This window comes from Lemur catta, chromosome 17, assembly GCF_020740605.2.
Source record: "Lemur catta isolate mLemCat1 chromosome 17, mLemCat1.pri, whole genome shotgun sequence".
Taxonomy (NCBI): domain Eukaryota; kingdom Metazoa; phylum Chordata; class Mammalia; order Primates; family Lemuridae; genus Lemur; species Lemur catta.
Window position 1 is genome coordinate 15,024,945 of NC_059144.1, and position 19,521 is coordinate 15,044,465.

At 38.3% G+C, this 19,521-nt stretch overlaps 1 protein-coding gene across 2 annotated transcripts in view; it reads right to left on the reverse strand.

Annotated features, from left to right (window-relative positions):
* Window positions 1–18,285, reverse strand: part of STK4 (serine/threonine kinase 4) — an 82,820-nt gene extending 64,535 nt beyond the window's left edge. For both annotated transcript variants that reach the window (XM_045529148.1, XM_045529149.1), the window contains exons 1-5: window positions 18,160–18,285; window positions 12,671–12,751; window positions 6,469–6,597; window positions 4,018–4,132; window positions 686–850 (exon numbers count right to left, since the gene is read on the reverse strand). In XM_045529148.1, the coding sequence (XP_045385104.1) occupies window positions 686–850; window positions 4,018–4,132; window positions 6,469–6,597; window positions 12,671–12,751; window positions 18,160–18,194 (525 nt within the window). In that variant the 5' untranslated portion in view covers window positions 18,195–18,285. The remainder of the gene's footprint in view (window positions 1–685; window positions 851–4,017; window positions 4,133–6,468; window positions 6,598–12,670; window positions 12,752–18,159) is intronic.
* Between the last annotated feature and the right edge of the window lie 1,236 nt (window positions 18,286–19,521).

Genomic DNA, 19,521 nt, shown 5'->3' on the forward strand with positions numbered 1-19,521 from the left:
ATATGACATTCCCTAACATACCATAGGCACATTTAAAATAAAAAATAAAAATTTTGCATAATACCAGTTCCAAACAAACTATATATATTCATTTTATCACCCAAGAAAACCACTTGATATATAATATTGTTGCAAATTTTAGTGTATACCTGTCGAGAACTGTTTCCATTTTTCCATATATGCTTTCACATAAATCTTATATATTTCATAAAATCAGATAATTCTAGACTTCCTATTTTGAAAACATAGGTTGTTGGTTTTTTTCTTTTTTCATTGCCATGCACTAGTGAGGTAGGAGGAGAATCAAGAGACTGTATCCTGGAACCAAATGAGAGTGTTTCCAGTACAGTAACTCTGAGGTACTACCTGGAAGTTGAATGAGATGACGTTCTGTCCTACTCCAGGAAATTTTTCTTCTTCTAATAAATACATGAATGTAATCTGATAGAGTACTCTATCATTTCTTGTTTTAGTTTTCATCTTTATAAAAGTTAAGCAAAGTTAAATTATGTGGCTTGAACCCCAGGTAAGGCTCTAAAATAACCTACTGGCTCTTTTGTAACCTATAGGTAGATTCTACAATTTTTTACTATGCAAGTATTATATTTAAAAACTAAGTGAATAAAAGGAATCGCTTCTCAGGACAGAACTGAAAGTTATCAATACAAGTAACATTTTTACTTACTGTAAGTTGACCTGCTACCCCAAAATCTGCAAGTTTTGCATGTCCTTCTGTATTTAGCAAAATGTTTCCTGCCTTGATATCTCGGTGTATTTTTCTCATAAAATGAAGGTATTCCAGTCCCTTAAGAGTTGACTGTAATATTGTAGCTATTTCATCTTCTGTTAACTGAAAGAACAAGAAGTTCAAATTCTATCAGTTTATATCAGCACATTAGAAAAAGGAAAAAAAATTTAGATCCAACCTCCTTTCTTGAATATAAGCAGATCTTATTCAAGCTGTGAACAGCATTTGATTGCTTATACCATCGATATGCTGATCACTCCCTACATGTTATATTTCCAGACCAGATCTTTCCCCAGTCAGATTCGTATATTTGCCTACACAACATCTCCAAATGAATACCTAACAAGCATCATAAGCATAACGTGTCAAAATCAAATTCTTTATTTCTGCCATCTTACCTCTCTCCCTCCCACCCATCCAACATCCTCCACTCTTCCCACAGTCCTCCTTCTCTCACTAAAAGGCAACTTTACTTCTTCAAGTTGCTCTGGCCAAAAACCTTAAGGTGATACTTGACTCTTCTCTATCTTCAAAATATATGAATATATCTGTATTACCCTGTCCTCTGTAATCACCCTGGTCCAAGTTGTCATCATATCCTGCCTGAACGATTCTAGTAACCTCCCAACTGGCTTCACTGCTCCCACCCTTGACTATCTACAATGTATTTTCCACACAGCAACCACAAATGAACCTTTTAAAATGTAAGCCAGATCTGCTAAAACATACCAGTATCTTCCTAAGTCACTTGAAATAAAAGCCAGTCCTCACCAAGGTCTTACGTGATCTGGCTCCCAGCTACCTCTCTAACTTCATCTTCTACCACTGTCTACCTTGCTCATTCTGCTTCAGCCACAGGGCCCTCCTTGCTGTTCCTGCACACCCCAAGCACACTCCCCTCCATGGCTCTTTTCACCTGCCTGTTCTCTACGCAGACAATGCTCTTCATCCACATGTCTGTATGATTTCCTTTCTTACTTCACCGTCTCTGCCCAAATGTCACCTCCTCTGAAAATCTGAGTGGCCTTCCTTGTTCCATTTCTAGATCATTCTCTATTCCCTTATCTTACTTTATTTGTCACTGCAGCATATCACCACCTGCCATATTACGTATTATTTGTATATCTATGTCATATCTTCCCGGTTAGAAAAATAAGCTCCATTAAAAATATCTTTATTTACTTTTATATCCCTAACACCAATAAAGCCACCTGGCACATGGCAGTTGCTAAAAAAAAAATTGTTGAGTGATAATGAATAAATGAAAGCAAGGATGCTGGAGACTAGCACAGAATATCTGATCTGTCCAGTGCTGACTCTGTGCATGTCCAATGCCAGCCCCAAACAAACTCAATCTATCAACAAACTCTCACACCGTTCCCCTTATGACAAACAACTCACATTTAGAAAGGAGTGTGATGTGGCACAAAAAGTATAAGATTTAGCCTTAGAAAGACCTAGCTTTTACCCTTGACTCTACTTTCATGTGACTTAAACCAGTTATTCAACCTAGTCTTAGTGTCTTAAATCAAAAAAACAGGAATGTAGCTTTTCTTTGAGTGTCATGAAAATCAAGTGATATAAGGCATCATGGTTTGATACCTACTACACTATCAATCAATCAACAAACATTTAATAAGCACCTATTATGAGCCAGGCACTATGCTAATAATATTAAAAATAGCTAATCATTACTAAGTGTTTTATCTATGTTAAGCACTATTTTTGGAATCTCATTTAATCCTTATAACTAAATGAGGTAGAGGAACTATTATCAACATCATTTTATAGATAATGAAGCTGAGACACGACAAGTAATTTGTGCCAAGGTCACAGAGCTAATAAATTATAAAGCTTTCACTAAAGTCCAGGCAAACACTACTGGCAAGGTAGCAGGTTAGAGTTTGGGGTACTTTCTTGTGGACAAAGAGAACAAAGCTTGTGACTTGACTTACTGATTCCTTACTCTAATGAACTGAGCTAATCAGTTCAAGCAGCACCGCCCAATGGAAATATAATGGGAGCTACAAATGTAATTTTTAATTTCCTAGTAGCCACATTTTAAAAAAAAACAAGAGCCGGGAGCACTTCAAATACTTGGGAGGCTGAGGCAGGAGGATCATTTGAGCCCAGGAGCTTGAGGCCAGCCTGGGCAACCTAGTGAGATCCTGTCTCTGAAAAAAGAAATAAAAAAAAAAACCAAGTATAATATTGGTAATATATTTTACTTAGCCATGTTTATCCAAAAATATTATCTAAAAATATGATCCACCATGTGATCAATATAAAAGATATTTTTACATTTTTTGGTATAATAATTCTTCAAACTCTGGTGTGCACTTTATACTTAAACAGCATATCTCAATTCAGACTGGCCACATTTCAAGTCCTGAATAACCACTGTGGCAAGTGGCTATTGTGCTAGACAGCACAGAGTTATAATATTTGGCAAAATAATGTATAATAAAAAATCAGTACTTAATAGTTAAAAATTATATAGACATAATAAACATTAAGATTTCAAAAGATACTAAAAGTGGCATCAAAATTGATTTTGTTTTAAAATACCTGAAACAAAATAACTTAATGCTGTATATACTAATAAGAAGCCTTAGAGCCCAATTTTTAATTTAAAAAATTATTCAAATTTTGGGACTTCTTGAAATATATCTTATGTTAGGATATTATTCCTAGCTAAAGAACTTCTTGTTTGATTAGGCAAACACAGTAACTCTGAATAATGTAAATTAAGAAAAGGAGATAGTGTATGGATAATCCAAAGTTAAAACTCAGTTTTAAAACACCCCCACCTTATATTTTGTATAACAACTCACAATTTACAAAATACACTTACCTATTAAACTGATTTTCACCACTTTTCATATACTTAATATGGGTATAATTATTCTTAGTTTTCTTATTACGACAAAACGTCTAAGAGCTAAGATTTCCCCTGCTTCTACTCTTATCCACCCACAATCTACACAGAAGCCAGAGTTTCCTTTTTAAAACATTCATCAGATGGTTCATACACTTGCTTACAACCCAGCAATGGTTTCCTATCATCCTTAGAATAAAATCCGAACTCGTTCCCATGGCCTACAATACCCAACATAATCTAGCCCTCTTTAGAGGAGAAAGAATCATGAGGTCTAAACCTTGGCAGAGGAAATCTGCCAGGCATCTCTGTACATACGGTACTAGGAAAAATGCACATGAATAAGAGTCCAGAGAAAAGAAGATGGCATTGTTCAAGAAGGTAAACTTACCGTTTTATTTCGTAATCGAATGATATCAGACACAGAACCAGCCCCACAGTACTCCATAACGATCCACAAGTCTGTGTTCTTAAAATAACTGCCATAATATTTTACTACATGTGGGCTAGAGAGAGAGGCAATATAAATTAATAGAAATGGCCTTAAAACATCTCTATTCATGCTATTAAATATATGAAAATTAATTCCTCATCTCAAAAGATCAATTATTCATTGTTAAGGTAAAAATGGGCAACCTCTTGATAAGAATTTACAATGGTGTAGCTTTTCTGGAGGGTAATAAATAACAAAAGTGTAAAAAATAGGTGGGTCCTTTAACCTGCATTTCTAAGTCTACAATTTATCCTCAGCAAAGAATTATAAATGTTCAAAAAGAAACAGTTACCATCATAGTACTGTTGATAAAAGTCAAAATTTAGATACCATCTAAATGTCCATCCAACATTAGGAAGTTTATTCAAGAGATAAAGACATAGCCATATAATGGAATATCATGAACCCACGAAAAATGTTATAAAGGTATATTTGATAACATGAGAAGATACCTTGTTTACAAAAGAAAGGGGTATGGGGCTACAAAATAGTAAGCACAGTAAAACTCCAAAAAGAGATAAGGAAGAATATGTATGTCAAGCAATATTTAACAATGATGATTTCTCCAAAGGGAAAAGCGATTTTTTTTCTTTTTATTTGCATTTTTCTGAGAAGTCATATGTAGTTTGTAGAAAACACACACACACCTATAATCTATTATGAAGAAAAAATGGTCAGGATCAGACCTGGAATTTTAGGTCTCAAGCTTGAGGAGAGATACCCAACATGAAATTTCAGAAAAAAATCAAACATCCCATTAAAATGAAATAATCTGCCTGCCCTTAAAGAGCTACCAGCTTTATCTGGCTAGATAGTTATCAGGGCCAAATAAAATCACATAACAACTGAAGATGCTAAAACCAAATCATCTTCATTAACTCTCAGAATTTCAAACACCCCTTCTTTCTTGGGAAAAATGCCAAAGACAAGAGAAGAAGAAACACACACACGAAATGAAAATTAACCGAGAAATGGATGACTAAGTCTCTAAGGTAAAGATCACTACGTTTGCTCTCCCTTCCCTAAAATCCTGTAGTACAGTGTTTACAGGAGTTAAATATTACAGGCAATAACTACTGTGTATCTAACGTACGAATACGTTCTATGTAGTCTTGCATTGTCGCCTAGATTTTCCTGTACATATATATGCCTAACCTGTCCAGTTAGTCCATAAACTTCCAACACATAAGAACTCTGTATTTAGCTATACTCCTAGAATGTTTTGCACAGAGTAGGCTCTTCAAAATATCTCTTTGCTTAGAGACATTTCCATACCCTGTTTGGACAGAGCTCCTGCATAGTCTATCAAAAGCGACTACGTCCGAATTTGCCAACTAGAAAGAACTTCTGTAACGTATCTTACAGAGGAACTGTCACCTTAACCTGATCAATTCCAATCAAGAGAAATGGGAGTTTTACCTAGTAGATAGTAACCATAAAAGTAGAAAGAAAAGAGGGGAAGGGAGAGAGGGAGAGAGAAGAGAAATGGCTGCATTTACAAGTCTATGAGACTTAAGGGCTCCTGGACAAATTTCCTGCTAGTTTGCCCCACCTGCCCCAATGTTGAAGTCTCATTCATAGGAGGTACTACGTTGATCTGCTGACTACGTTGATCTGCTCACCAAAAATGCAGCCTCAAAGGCAAGAATTTTTCACACTGCTTCCAACTACCTAGAGCTGGTATTGCCCCTAACTTTGCATTTCTCTCAAATCTAAATAGTGCTGGGGAAGCCTGCTGTATCACTGTGACCAGCCCATGTTGTCACAGAATTTCAGAGCAAACCACGTGCTTTTCTGCGGTTGCCTTTTGGCCTGACTTCCTGCTTACAGCATTTGACAAATCTTAGTTCCTCAAAAATAAAATACTTAACTACTTTTAGCTTGAATAATCTTTTTTAATGTGAAGGAAAAAAATAATAATACATAAATAAATATTCTCTTTTTATAGACCTATCTAATACCCTAAGGTTTCTAGCGATAAAAAAGCATGTGAATTTTCTCTCCTTAGCTATCTCTGCCGAGATGTTTTCTCAATAGGAAATAAAAGAGATCATTATCAAAAAAAAAAAAAGCAAGCACCACCTTCTGTCTCTTCTTCCTAGTTTCTAAAAGGGCTTACTGAAAAAAAGAAAAAGAAAAAAATATGCAGAAATAGAAACTATAAAAGTTTAGCTACAAAAACATACAAACTTTTTCATATTTTTTTCTGAAAAGAACATGCATAGTGATTCCATTAAACTCTTCCTTCTGCAAAATATCTAAGTAAATACATCCCTAGGTGTCAAACTCTAAATAATCACAGCAAATTCAAAACCACATTGTCTCCAAAGGAAGCCCACATGACTTTACCTGTCACATTGCTGCATTATAGAGATTTCTTTGATTATCTCCTGCAGGTCTGATTCCACAGGAACTTGCTTAATAGCAACAATCTGACCAGTCTCTTTATGAATAGCTTTGTATACACTGCCATAGGACCTATAATTGGAGGAAGGAGAACATTTATAAAGTCAAAGCAAGCCAAGAGATAAGAAGGGGCAAAACACAAGCAACTCACAGTTCTAATTTATATCTCTAGGTGCCTAATGATATATTATAATATATAATATTAATACTATAAGTATGTAGCTACACTTGCAAAACTAAGTCCTTAGGGGGGAAAAAACTGTCAAGAGAACCATCACAAAATGGCATTTTAAAAGCTTCACATCTAAACTTTAATGAATGTCTTATTATGACATAGTAACATAGTAGCTACCATGCGCTGTATGCCTGCTGTCTACTAGAAATCTCAATTCATTCTCACAAAAAAATGAGGAAGAGGTAATTATCCCTATTTTACAGGTAAATATAAAGAAGTTCAGAGAAGTTACCTAATTTGCCTAAGGCCACATAAGTGATAAGTGGTCAGTCCAGGACAGAACCTAGACGTTTTTCTGAAAACAAAGCTTGTTTTCTCTCCACATCTATACTGGGGTACAACAAGGAAGTGAAGGTCTTTGTTTTCTTGCATTCACTCTGGTACCACAAGATCTTTCTGTCCTTGTTCCTCTTACTTGTAGTAATGCTTAAAATATTATGCAAACTAATTAAAATCTAAACCTTTAATGCTAGTATCACGTGAACACAGCACATAGAAATTCTTCTTGCCTTCTACTCCATCTTGCCTTAAGAGCTTAATATGAAATAAAGTTTATGTATTCATTCAATTTGGGGGCTGTAAGAGCACAAATCTGGAACGTAAAGACCTAGAATTTGAGTCCTACCACCGCTACAATATTAGCTATCACTTATAGACATGGTGTAACTTTGCTGTGCCTCAATTTTCTCAACTATAAAATGACAATAACACAAACTACCTTACAGGATAGTTGTTTTGGTCACATGAGATATCATCACCTTACACAGATTACATTATCATTAAAATCCTGGGCAGCTGTCAGTGAAACAATACCGAGTAAACTGTCTTTCATATTTCCAAAACACACCTGTATCTTCATAGTGTCTTGGTGAAAAAAAAATCACAGTAACAGTGCCACCTGTCAAAATAGTAGAAAACTCTAGCTGCCAAATAGATGCTCAAGGATCATTTTAAACATAAAACTTTTTTTAAGTCTATGCAGAACACATAAAAAATTTCCATTCTATCAGAAACTCTTATATTTGTAAAACTAGTATGATCCTTAAATATGGCATTAAATGTTTTTGCCAGAAAAGAGTCAACTGTTGACCCTGTGTGGATGACTCAAACACTGCCCCTTCTTCTTTGCTAAAATAAGGTGGTGAAGTGCTTGGGCCCAGAGGATACATCATATTAGTCCAAGCCAGTCTTAGGAGTCCTACTCCTTTCTACCAGTGATGGAACTAGTAGCAAGCATATGACAGGGTTCTGGCCAATGAAATCTGAGGGGCCAATGAATTCTGCAAAAGAATTTCTGGGAAAGCTGCTCTTCCCTGGTAAGAGACCGGCACACAAGGCGGCTACTTCCCTTCCTGCCTTGGTTACTATAATGTGAGGGATCATGCTTGAAACTAATGCAGCCATCTTGAAACAGAATTATCCAAATGCCAAACCATACTATCAAGCCAATTAACTAATCCTGTAATCTCTTATCCCCAGATTTATTTAGATATTAAATGCCTTTATTGGTTAATCACTGTTAATTGGGTATTACTACTTAGATCCAAAGGCATTCCAGACACACCAGGTCCCATATGTCTGAAAATGCCTTTATTTCACCTTTCCTCTGAAATGACAGTTTTGCTGAATATAGAATTCTCTGACAACAGCAGTCCCTCAGTACTTTCAGTGCAGTTCTCCAGTATCTATTGTTGCTGAGAAGTCTGCCTTCATCAAATTATCATTTTTCATAGGTAACCTCCCCATACATTTACGATTTCCTCTTTATCCTTAACATTCTACAATGTTAGCATAATTTGGAGTTGATTTATTTGGCACTTCATAAACTTCTTCAATCTGAAGGCTCACGTAGTTCTTCAAGTGTACAAAATTCTCAGCATTCTTTATTTCTTCTCTTTATCTCTCCTAATATCTTCTTCTGGAATTCCTAGTAGATGTATATTGGACCTCCTAAATCCATGTTGTTTTCCTAGTTTCCAACACTGTATTTCTCTGTTCTGCATTTTGTAATCAGTCTCACTTCTTTCTATTCGCAAATTCTCTTTTCAGTTTGTCTATGTTGCTGTACATCCAATTTATTGGGCTTGTATTATAAAACTTCAATTATTGTAATTTTCATTCTTGAGATTCCCAACTTTTTATTTTCCTCTGGGCTAACTGTTCATGTTAATAATCTGGTACTCTTCTTTTAAGAATTTTATTCCTTCCTTTTCTCTCTCTGAAAATCATAAATATACTCAATCCCTTTTTAGATTGCACCATTATTTCTATTTCCTTGAGTGTGAATTCTCTCATTCTGCTGATCACCTCATGGCAGTGGATTTCCTTGCATGGATTTCATTTTACCTTGAATGATGTTCTTCTACACAATCACTGTCAGATGGTTTCATGGTTCCCTCAGTCCACTCATATAGACTGTACAACTTAAACCAGGTCTTATACTGGGAGATTGGGCTTTTGGCCTTCAAGATACCATACTTGAATACAGTCTGGGCTCAGTTCCTATTATCAGACCAGTACCTCTACTTTTTCACAACTGCAAGAAAATGATACTCTCTAGTGCTGGTCAGGCAAATTTATTTCAGCTTTAGTTCATAAATGGGGAGCTTAGTCCCAGCCCACAACTCCATGTAGGAAACCCAAATGCATTTTCCTGACAAAGATAGGGTATACTTTACCCCCCTCTTATTAGTATAGCTTTTTCTTTTCTATTCCTTGTCCATATATATATTCGTATATTTTTTAAAAACTGATTTTCATTCATTATTCTTATGTATTAGAAATGGAAAGGAGAGGTCTCTCTGCATGCACTCACTCAGTAGTCTTGACTAGAACACTCTACGTTCCCTTGATTGCAAAGAAAATTCTGACAGCTCATATGAACAATTAAGATTCATGATTCCACACACCGCATTTACAGTAATCTGAGAGGACTTAGAAGACTTTAGCAATCACTCCCTCAAAGGCAAGTTCCTTAAAACCTGAATCCTTACGACAAAAATGAAATGACTCAATGCATTACAACTGGTGGAGAGCAAAGAGAATGAAGAAGTGTTTCATATAAGCCATACAAGGCAAGGCTCAATGTAGACAAATGCTAATAACACAGTATCTGAAGCCAAACTAACCAGGTACAAGTCTTAATAGCACTCACTAGCTGTGAAACCATGGGCAGAATGCTTTTGTTATCATTCTGTGACAGAAACTTAAATGAGTCAATGTGTAAAACTTTTTAAGTGTAATAGAAAAAGGTGCTAGGCTCCAAATCAAAACACTTTCCAAGTGCTCTCCACTCAACTTGGTCTGGAGCTTTGGCTCTACTCTGCCACAGATCCATACGATTTCCTCGAAACACAGAACAACTGCGGCATTCAATACAGTCTGTGAGCCATAGCTCATTTCACAAGACACAAGTCAGTGAGAGTTCACAATCCATTCATTCTCCAGAGCAATTTAAGGATGACATAGCAGAATGTGTTTGGAAAGAAGTTCAGTTAAGGTCTTCCTTCAGGATTTTGCTAGTTAAATGAAGTTTGCTTAATTTCATTCAGTCAAGATGACAAAAATCCAAGCAACTGTGGTATCATTTAAAAGAGCACCATGGTGACAGCATGGGAAGAAAGAGCTGAAGCTTTATTTGTTTTCTCCATGGTGATATCTTTAAAGGGAAATTTCCATGTTGCTTGCTGAAGACATCCACACATCTAAAACATAATTCAAAAAATCATAATTAGCTTAGTTTTTCCTTACATTATATTCCTGATATATTCTGTCTATAGTTTTAACAATCCCCAAACCAAATCAACCCAAACAGAGCTATCTGTAAGAACACCTAAATATACTTTAAGACTTAAGATTTAACTTTGATTTGACATGCTGAGGTCTGAAAAATGCTTCAGTTGATATACTTAAAAATGAAATAATAGTTGCCACTTACTGAGCACTCACTGTGTGACAAACATTGTACTTTGCACTCTACCCCTATTATCTCATGTAGTAATACTTGTCACAACTCTATGAAGTAGATACTATTGTTATTCCCACTTTATAGATGAGGACTGTGAGCTTCTAAAATATTAAGCAATTTGTTCAAGTTCACTTGTTTATTATGACCAATAAACAAGAAATCAAGGAATTTTATTTTCAAACAGGGTCTCTCTCTGTTGCACAGGCTGGAGTACAGTGGCATCATCATAGCTCACAGCAACCTCAAACTCCTGGGCTCAAGCCATCCCACTCCCTCAGCCTCCGGAGTAGCTTGGACTACAGGTGTGTGCCACCACGCCTGGCTAAATTTTTTTTTTAATTTTTTGTAGAGACAAGGTCTCGCTATGTTGCTCAGGCTGGTCTTAAATTTCTGGCTTCAAGCGATTCTCCAACCTCAGCCTCCCAAAGGATTACAGGAGTGAACCACTGTTACCTATAAAGTCTATGTTCCCACTACTATAAAATGCTTTTCTTAAAAAGAAACAAATTAGTTACATAGTCAATTATGCCTACTAGTCTTCATTCTTATTCTGAGTACAACCTATAAGCACTGTTAGATTAAGGGCCATGGACTCACTGCCTTGAGGAAAACAGCAAGGATGTCAAGCTGAAAATGGCTGGCAAGAGATATAGAGGGACTGTCATTTACCCATACCTTTAATGATGCCGGTCAACTGGCAGTCTTCAGATTCATCTTGGACTTGTCTTTTGGCAGCACAGTTGGTGTCATTTTTTGCTTTTCTTCTCTGCTTGATCTCTTGCTGGATTCCAAAGAGTATTTTTCCAACTTACAAAAAGACGATGACTAATGTTTTTTACGAGGTGGTAAACTACAAGAAACTATTCTATGTAATCAGGATTGGGTCTGACATTATTGTGGATCTATGCTAGGCATAAAAAACACTAAACCCAAAAAATAATCTAATGATATACAAGAGATGAGTTTTAAAGAGCAGTCATGAGATAGTAAATGTTTTTAAAAGTTTTATGTCAGGTCTTCTCTCCATCCAGAAGTCCCCCTAAGAGATTAAAAACACACACACACACGTATCTGCTCATATATGCATAACCTATCTCTGAAAGATACACAAGAAGGTGCTATACTGGTTGCCTCTGGGTGGCTGAGAGACACAGGTAGAGGGCAGATCTTTTTATTACACACATTTTTATAGATTTTGAATTTGAAGTCATATGATTTTATTACCTATTCAAAAATTAACAAAAACTTAAGTATGCCCCTAATACTATAATGCCCTGGTTTTTACACAAGAAATAAATCACAGGATTAAATTAAAAGGATGTATAAAAGTATAAAAAATTATGATGTAAACTTTATTGTATCACAAAAGTCAAAAAGAGGCACTGCCTATTACTAAACATCATTTCCTCAGTGTTTTATAAACTCATTCACAATTCTCTGTTTCAAGAAGTCGACTGGCTCCCAGATCTCCTGGGAAGCTGTAAAGGTGGTGACAGTCCTTGATTTATTTACAGTATTTCACAAAGCTGCAAAAACTACAATGCTGAATTCCATTGTTTTTTATTGAAACAAAAGTTATAGCATACCAATCAGAAGTTATGAGCAGCAAATCTTCAAAATTTTATTGAATTATAATCTAATTAGTGCTATCCTTTAAAAAGATAAAATCACGCAAACCACACATTCTACAAAAGAGAAAACAACAGATGTCCTTGGTGTTAGGAAGATCAGGAATCACTAAATCTGTCTAAAATAGTGACTGGGGTGAAGTGGGGGAGGGCATTTCAAGCTGTAAATTTACCTCCCACCACACTGGGAGCCAGGCTGATAAGCAACATTCCTCTCTCTTCTCAGGTTTGGGAATTACTGCCATGAGAAAGGTTCACATGCTTCTGGTGCTGGCGCAGGAAAAAGACTGAGACCTTTATTTTCTTTATACTTACCCTTCTCCAAGTTTCTCTAAGACATCAAACACTTCTTCTGGTTGTTTGGTTAAACTATCTTCATCCAACTTTTTCAGCTGCCTGTGAATGAACAAATATGAACACCAAATACATTTTACTTGCTAGTAACTAGAACATAAAATACATAATTTATTTTTACAATTAGCGTCCTCAGAATTTCTCTACAAAGTCTTTACTAGTAAATAACAGCAAGGCAAACTAAGATACTTTTAAGGGACACTGAAGTACTGTTCTATGGAAGGATAACACTTGTTCTCGGTCACCCTGATAAGCAAAATCAGGACCAGAAGATGGAGAGATGCCAAGAGTCAGACTTCAGTTCAACACAGGTAAGAATTTTCTAACAATAAAACTTGTCCTACAACGGTTTAGATTGCCTTAAGAGGTCCCTAGTTCCTCACTGCTGGAAAATTTAAACAGAAAATGAATTGTCATGTGGCTGAAATGCTGCAGAATGGATTCAAGCAAGAGATATGTCCTTTATAATCCACTGCTTTGTTTTTGTTTTTGTTGTTTTTAAGAGACAGGGTTTCACTCTGCTGCCTAAGCTGAAGTCCAGTGGCCCAATCATAGCTCACTGTAACCTTGAACCTCTGGGCTCAAGTGATCCTTCTGCCTCAGCTTCCCAAGTAGCTGGGACTACAGGGGAGCACCACCATGCCTGGCTAATTTTTCTTCTTTTCTTTTTAAAGACAGCGTCTCGCTATGTTGCCGAGGCTGCTTCTGGAACTCCTGGCCTCAAGTGATCCTTCTGCCTCAGCCTTCCAAAGTGCTGGTATTGGGAGTATAGGTCAGTGTAGAGCATTTGACTGCAAAGTGCTGGTATTACAGGTATGAGTCACCACACCTAGACCCTAAAATCCATTTAAATCTTGAGAGTCCACGAATTAAAATGACACAACTATCTCTTCAGAAAAGATGTTTAATGTAAGGTTAACCATGAATCGAAATATAACTATGAACTGGAGGCCAAGGAAGACATAGGAGACCTTTGGTCTCCCATTAGCAAGTTTTTGGTTAATTTTGTCAAAACACGTAAATTCTATAGGTATCACAGAAACAGAAAATGGAAAGTGTACATTTAGACATGTTCAAAAGTGAAAAATAACCAGGCAGCTGGGAGTTTCAAATAGTCTCACAAAGATCCTCCCACAAGCAGCCATGTACCTTTGACTAGTCCCCCAAATCAAAGGTACATGGCTGCTCAAAACTTCCAGGTAGTTCAGATTTCTCTATGTTAGACAATCATAACAAACATAGGAGGTTACAAATTAACAATATTTTTTAAAACTTTCGAACTTCTGAAAATTATTGAGCTTAAAGAAGGAGCTTGGTAAGGAATATCTGTGTGTGTGTACGTGTGCATCGTCTACACAATGGCTTCCTGAAACTACAAAAGGCAATGAAGAATAGAGAGCTCAGGAAATGGTGAAATATGGAAGTAGTCACACTGGGGATTTCTTTATAAAGAAAAAGATTTAAAGTAGCTACACAATATCAATTATTGTAAGAAAAGATGTGAATCAAAATACACACACACATAGAAACGTATACCCTCCTAAAGAAAACAGCAATAGCAGAAGACAAAAAAACCCTGACTACACCAAGTGTGTATTTACCAATAAACTCTGATCTCAAAAGGATAATTTTACAGAAGTTTATAAATATCAAGGACTATGTACTTACTAGAGAAATGGAGAACTGTTCCAAGTCAATAACTGCCTTAACTTGACTATCAACAAAACGACTACAGTGACCTTTGAAAAATCAAAAAGTCCTAAAAATTAAATTCCAATGACATCATAAAAACTCCCACCTTCAAAACAAAAAAGGATGAAGTGAAACTCATCTTAAACTTTAGAAATGAAATTTCTATGAACTCATAAGTCAGAATGAACATCTCACATGCCAGAGTTTTTTTGTAAGGCCCTGAATTATAGCTGTATAAACAATGAACAATATCTCATTTCTCAAGTGTAATTAAAGTTTTATAAACAGCTTACATAAAGAAAGATCAAATGTGTTTCTTTGAAGTGTTGACTCTTCGTGGTTTATAAAAAGCAAAATTCACTATTTCAACTACTACAGAGACCACAGCATAACAAAGGAAACTGCCACTGCCATGAGACAGCTGCAAGCCTCTGATAATACTTTGACAGACAAACTTTATATGACTATTCAGATACTTCTTTAAAACAATCTAAGTGGCTTTTTGTTTGTTTTTGATCTGGGGTTATTTAAAACAACTTGAACTTCAGGGGTCTTTGTATCTCTGGTGCCTTACAACCAAGAGGCAATCAAAAAATATTTGCTAAATATTAGCAAATGTAATGATGGGAATCATAAACTTCATTAGCAATCTTAGTTATCAAAACAAAACAGGATTTCACCTAAAAAGTATTACTGAGTTATCAACAATTAAGATTTTTATGAAAAAATCTTTTAATAAGTGACTCATAATGATATTTTATACCATGACTCTTGACGGAATAAACACTATTACCAAAACAGCCTGACTTCGATAAAGCCGCTCTTCCATCTGGGACTTCCCCAGGTCGTAGGCAGTTTCAGCACTTGCTCATAAACGAACAGGCCTGGACAATACAGCCTCCATCAAATACTGGTGGATGCTCTACTCCTAAGTCAGACGGCCACACATATGGCCAGCATCCCAGGACTGCACTCCACACCTCCTTCCACCACATCATTATCTAATGACAACTCACTTTTAAAATAATTAACTCCTATGTAAGACATCAATCCATGATCATTCACTTAGTCACACGCAAATGTCAAACTCATGAACACAAAGAGCATTTCCTGCACTGGGGTTGTTGGAAACACATACAATCTGATTCTCTGGAAAGACACCTGTATCTTTCCTAACACAAATAATGGTGTTTCTCAAGTACTCACTCACAGGTTGAGCTAATACTCAAACCTCTTTCTCCCATCACAGAACTCCCATAAAGTTCATTTTATCTTTGTATGACGATCCCTCTTTCTACACAGAATTCGATGGGTTACAACAAATATATAAGATAAATTGATGAAATTTTTTTAACGATAGTAACATTAATTGTTCCTTCCCCACCCCAACGCATACGTTGAAGTCCTAACTCCCAGTACCTCAGACTGTGACTGTATTTGGAGAACAGGGCCTTTAAAGAAGTAATCACAGTAAAATAAGGTCATTCAGGTGAACCCTTATCCAATATGACTAGTGTACTTACAAGAAGGAGAGATTAGAACACAGACAGGTTCAGAGGGAAGAACACGAAGACACAGGAAGAAGACAGTGACCTATAAGCCAAGGAGAGAGGCCTCAAAAGAGAAAATCCTGCCAACACTTTGATTTCAGACCTCTAACCCCCAAGACTATGAGAAAATAAATTTCTGGTGTTTAAACCACCATGATATTTTGTTATGGCAGTCCTAAAAAAATAATACAAATGATAATAAAATTAAACTGCTGCAAATTAGGTAGTCCACTAGTTACAAAGAGGAGGAGAGCAGTCAGTCGTCACTCAAGAACTCAGTCCTGCAATGCTCTTTTCTTGCACTTTTAGTACATTTTTTAAAATCCAGAAGGTACAAGAATGAACATGTCAAGGTTTACTCCTTTGCCTGAGGTTACACAACACAAAGCAAAAGGAGAAACAAAACTCAGATTCCTAATCCTCCTTTCAACTAAACTAAGGCCTCAGAGAAAAAAAACCAAGAACGGACAAATGTATTTCAAAAAGAAACATAAGCAGAGTCACTGCTTATGATCACTATGGTGCCACAGCAAATATCTGCTAACATACACGAAGACCTGTGAAAACAGGGGTACTTCTAGAGAGGCATCAGAGTGAGACAATGAAGAGCATGGACTTTGGACCAGACTGCCTGGATATGAAAATCCCAGCTCTGCCTCTTACCAGCTATAGGATCCCTCCAGCAAATCACTAGCCTCTCTATGCCTGTTTCATCATCTGTAAAATATGGATATAGGAGTATCCATCTCATAGGATTGTTGTGAGCATCAAATGAGTCAATAGTTAAGTTGAACCATATGAAATTACTGTTTTATAGGTCAAAAATTGTCAAATATCAGCAATTTCATATGGTTCAACAGGGGACATGGAAAGCACTTCGAACAGTGTCTGGCACCCATGAGCGTAACAATCATTACTACTACAGTCTCAGCACACCTACACTAGGGTGAATCTTAAGCCCATTCCAACCAGCTATTTGCCTTCTGCAATGTTTGTGCACTTCAAACACCCCCAAGCTCAAACAACCCCCAAGAGTGCTGTCCAGGCTGTCAATCTCTTCCCTTCACCTCTGGTTGCCCCGCACTCTCACATACCGAACACTTCCTACTTTAGTGTTCATTCTGCTTCAGGAAGTCAGATGTTGTCCGTGCAAAGAAGTTAACTACACTGCACCTCAGAGGAGCATGACTCCCTCAGTCTCTACTCGCTCCTTTTCTCCAGATGTGGTAGACAGACATAAAGCCCAGATGTCCACCGGAGAAATCAATGATACAACTGCAACCAAGCCAGGAGTTCAGAATTTCTAGGATCAGCCACTTCCCTGATCTTGACCTAAAACAATTCCACCTACTACTAGGATCTGGAGCTGATACTCACAAAACAAGAGTCCTGAAAAGGGCACAGTCTGGCCAGGAACAGTGACTCAGAGCAAAGAAAGAAACACATGTGTCTCAATTCTTCTGGACCTCAGTTTGCCCATCTTGAAAATATCCTTATTTCCTTACCTATCTCCCAATGTCGGGCTTTGAAGGGCTGAGGAGGATGTGGAGACAATTAGGAAGACACTCTGAACATCAGTAATAAAAAATGCCATCATCATCCTACAGTGGGGACACCACCAAGAGCATCCTCCCAAATGCTGTCCTCCACGAACCCCTCCCTTGCTAGACCCTCAGCCTTTCCTCACTTGCCTTTAGCCTTAGGCGCAAAGCTTTTCCGCTCAACAGATCATTTCCCCCCACTGCACCCTTCAAGTGGGACTTAGGACCCTTACAAAGTCTACCCAGCCTTCCTCTTTTCCAGTTCTAGATCCATTGCCTTAAACAGACCCCTAATAGGCTCTCATCCTGCTTCAGCACTCCCCCTACCTCCGTGAGACCCTTCTTGGATAGCCTTCCCCCAAGCGGCCCCGGCCTCAGCAGGTACTCTCCCTAACTTGTCCCCATGTCCCTCAACACAGTCCCCCCACAGCGAGGCTCCCCCTAACCAGCCCCAAGCTTATACCCCTTAGCGGGGGCTCCCTTCACCGGACCCCCACCCGCCAGACGCCCCCCCACCCCAACTCAGCAGGTGCCCCATCAGCTGGCTCGCCTAGCCCCGGTGCTCCCTGCCCGGCAGGAGCTCACGCACAGGTGTCTCCCCTCAGCCGGTTCCCGCCTTCCCCTCCCACCGCCCCCATGCCCTTCGTCTTAGCCAGTGGCCCCTCACCGGCGCGGCGGGTTCCTCAGCTGCACGGTCTCCATGGCGCTGCCAGCAGCCGCCCAGACCCGCTCACATCTCCATCCTCCCCCCGGGCCTCCCTGAGCCCGCCCCGCAGGCCCTCCCACACTTCCGCTTTCCGCCCCTACCGGAAGCGGCGCGCGGCGCGGCGGCAGCCGGGCGGAGCCGCGATCTTGATCACGTGGCACTGGGCGTGGGTCACGTGGTGCGACGGGGCGTGGACCCGGAAGAGCTGAGCGAAGGAGTCCCCTGCCCGCCCAATTTTATCTTAGGCAGGAAAGCGTCAACGACTTAGTCTTCTTGCGACGCTATTTGTCCGGTACACTCGGTCCCCAAGCTGGGAACCCAGCTCTGCCTCGGTCCTGGCCCCCATTGCTCAGACGGAGATACTGAGTCTTGTAGCGAAGCGCCGACTTGATAAGAACTGACAGTTCTTAATAAGGCAAGTTCTTCACAATTGAACTCTGGTCCCAAATGGTCCCCTGAACATTTTTTTCTTGGGGATTATCAACGTGCAAATTGCCCCACCGTCTTTCCTAACAGCCTCCCCTTAGAGTCAGTTTGCAGACATTAAAATAGTTAACATTGGTTAAGCACTTGCCATGAAGTACTTGTCTTCATTTATTATCTCATTTAATTCTCAGATCAAGCCGGTAAGGTTATCCTTATTTTTATATATTATTGATAAGCAGTGCCTACCACGTTCTCAGTGCTTTACTAATACTAACTCATTTAAAACTCCTAACAACCCTATACAGTAAATACTATTATTATTCTCATTTCGGAAGGCCAGAGAGATGAAGTACCTACCGTCCAGGTCACATAACTAAGAGTATAGGTTTGGGAACTTAAATCCAGGTCGGTGGGATTCCAGAGCCTACAACACCAAACTGGACAGTCATGGATGTGTACCCTCCGATTGGGCATGAGTGACAACCAAAAATAAGTGACTGAGGCAAAGATCTCAGTCAGTGGAAGTTTATTAAGCCAAAGTTTGAGGATCTGTGACTATTTTTTCCCAAGTGGGATTTGGGAGCTCAGTATTTAAGGGGAGAGGGCATACAGAAAGAAAAAGGGGAAAAAGAAAAAGAAGGAGGGAGGGTGGGTAGTGACGCAAATGGTTCTTGTGAGGCCCAGGAAATCTACATTTGATAAGGTAAATATCAAAAAAGGGAGTAAAGGAAGAATCAATTGTGTAGACGTCCCTGGGTAGGTGGAAGAGTGATTGATCTTGTGTCTGTTCTGCACCTGGGAAAATAAACCTGTAATCAGCATTACTAGTGTGGAATCATGTACTTGAATATGGGAGGCAAGCAAAAAATTTCCTTATGAATGATCTGTAGGGGCAGT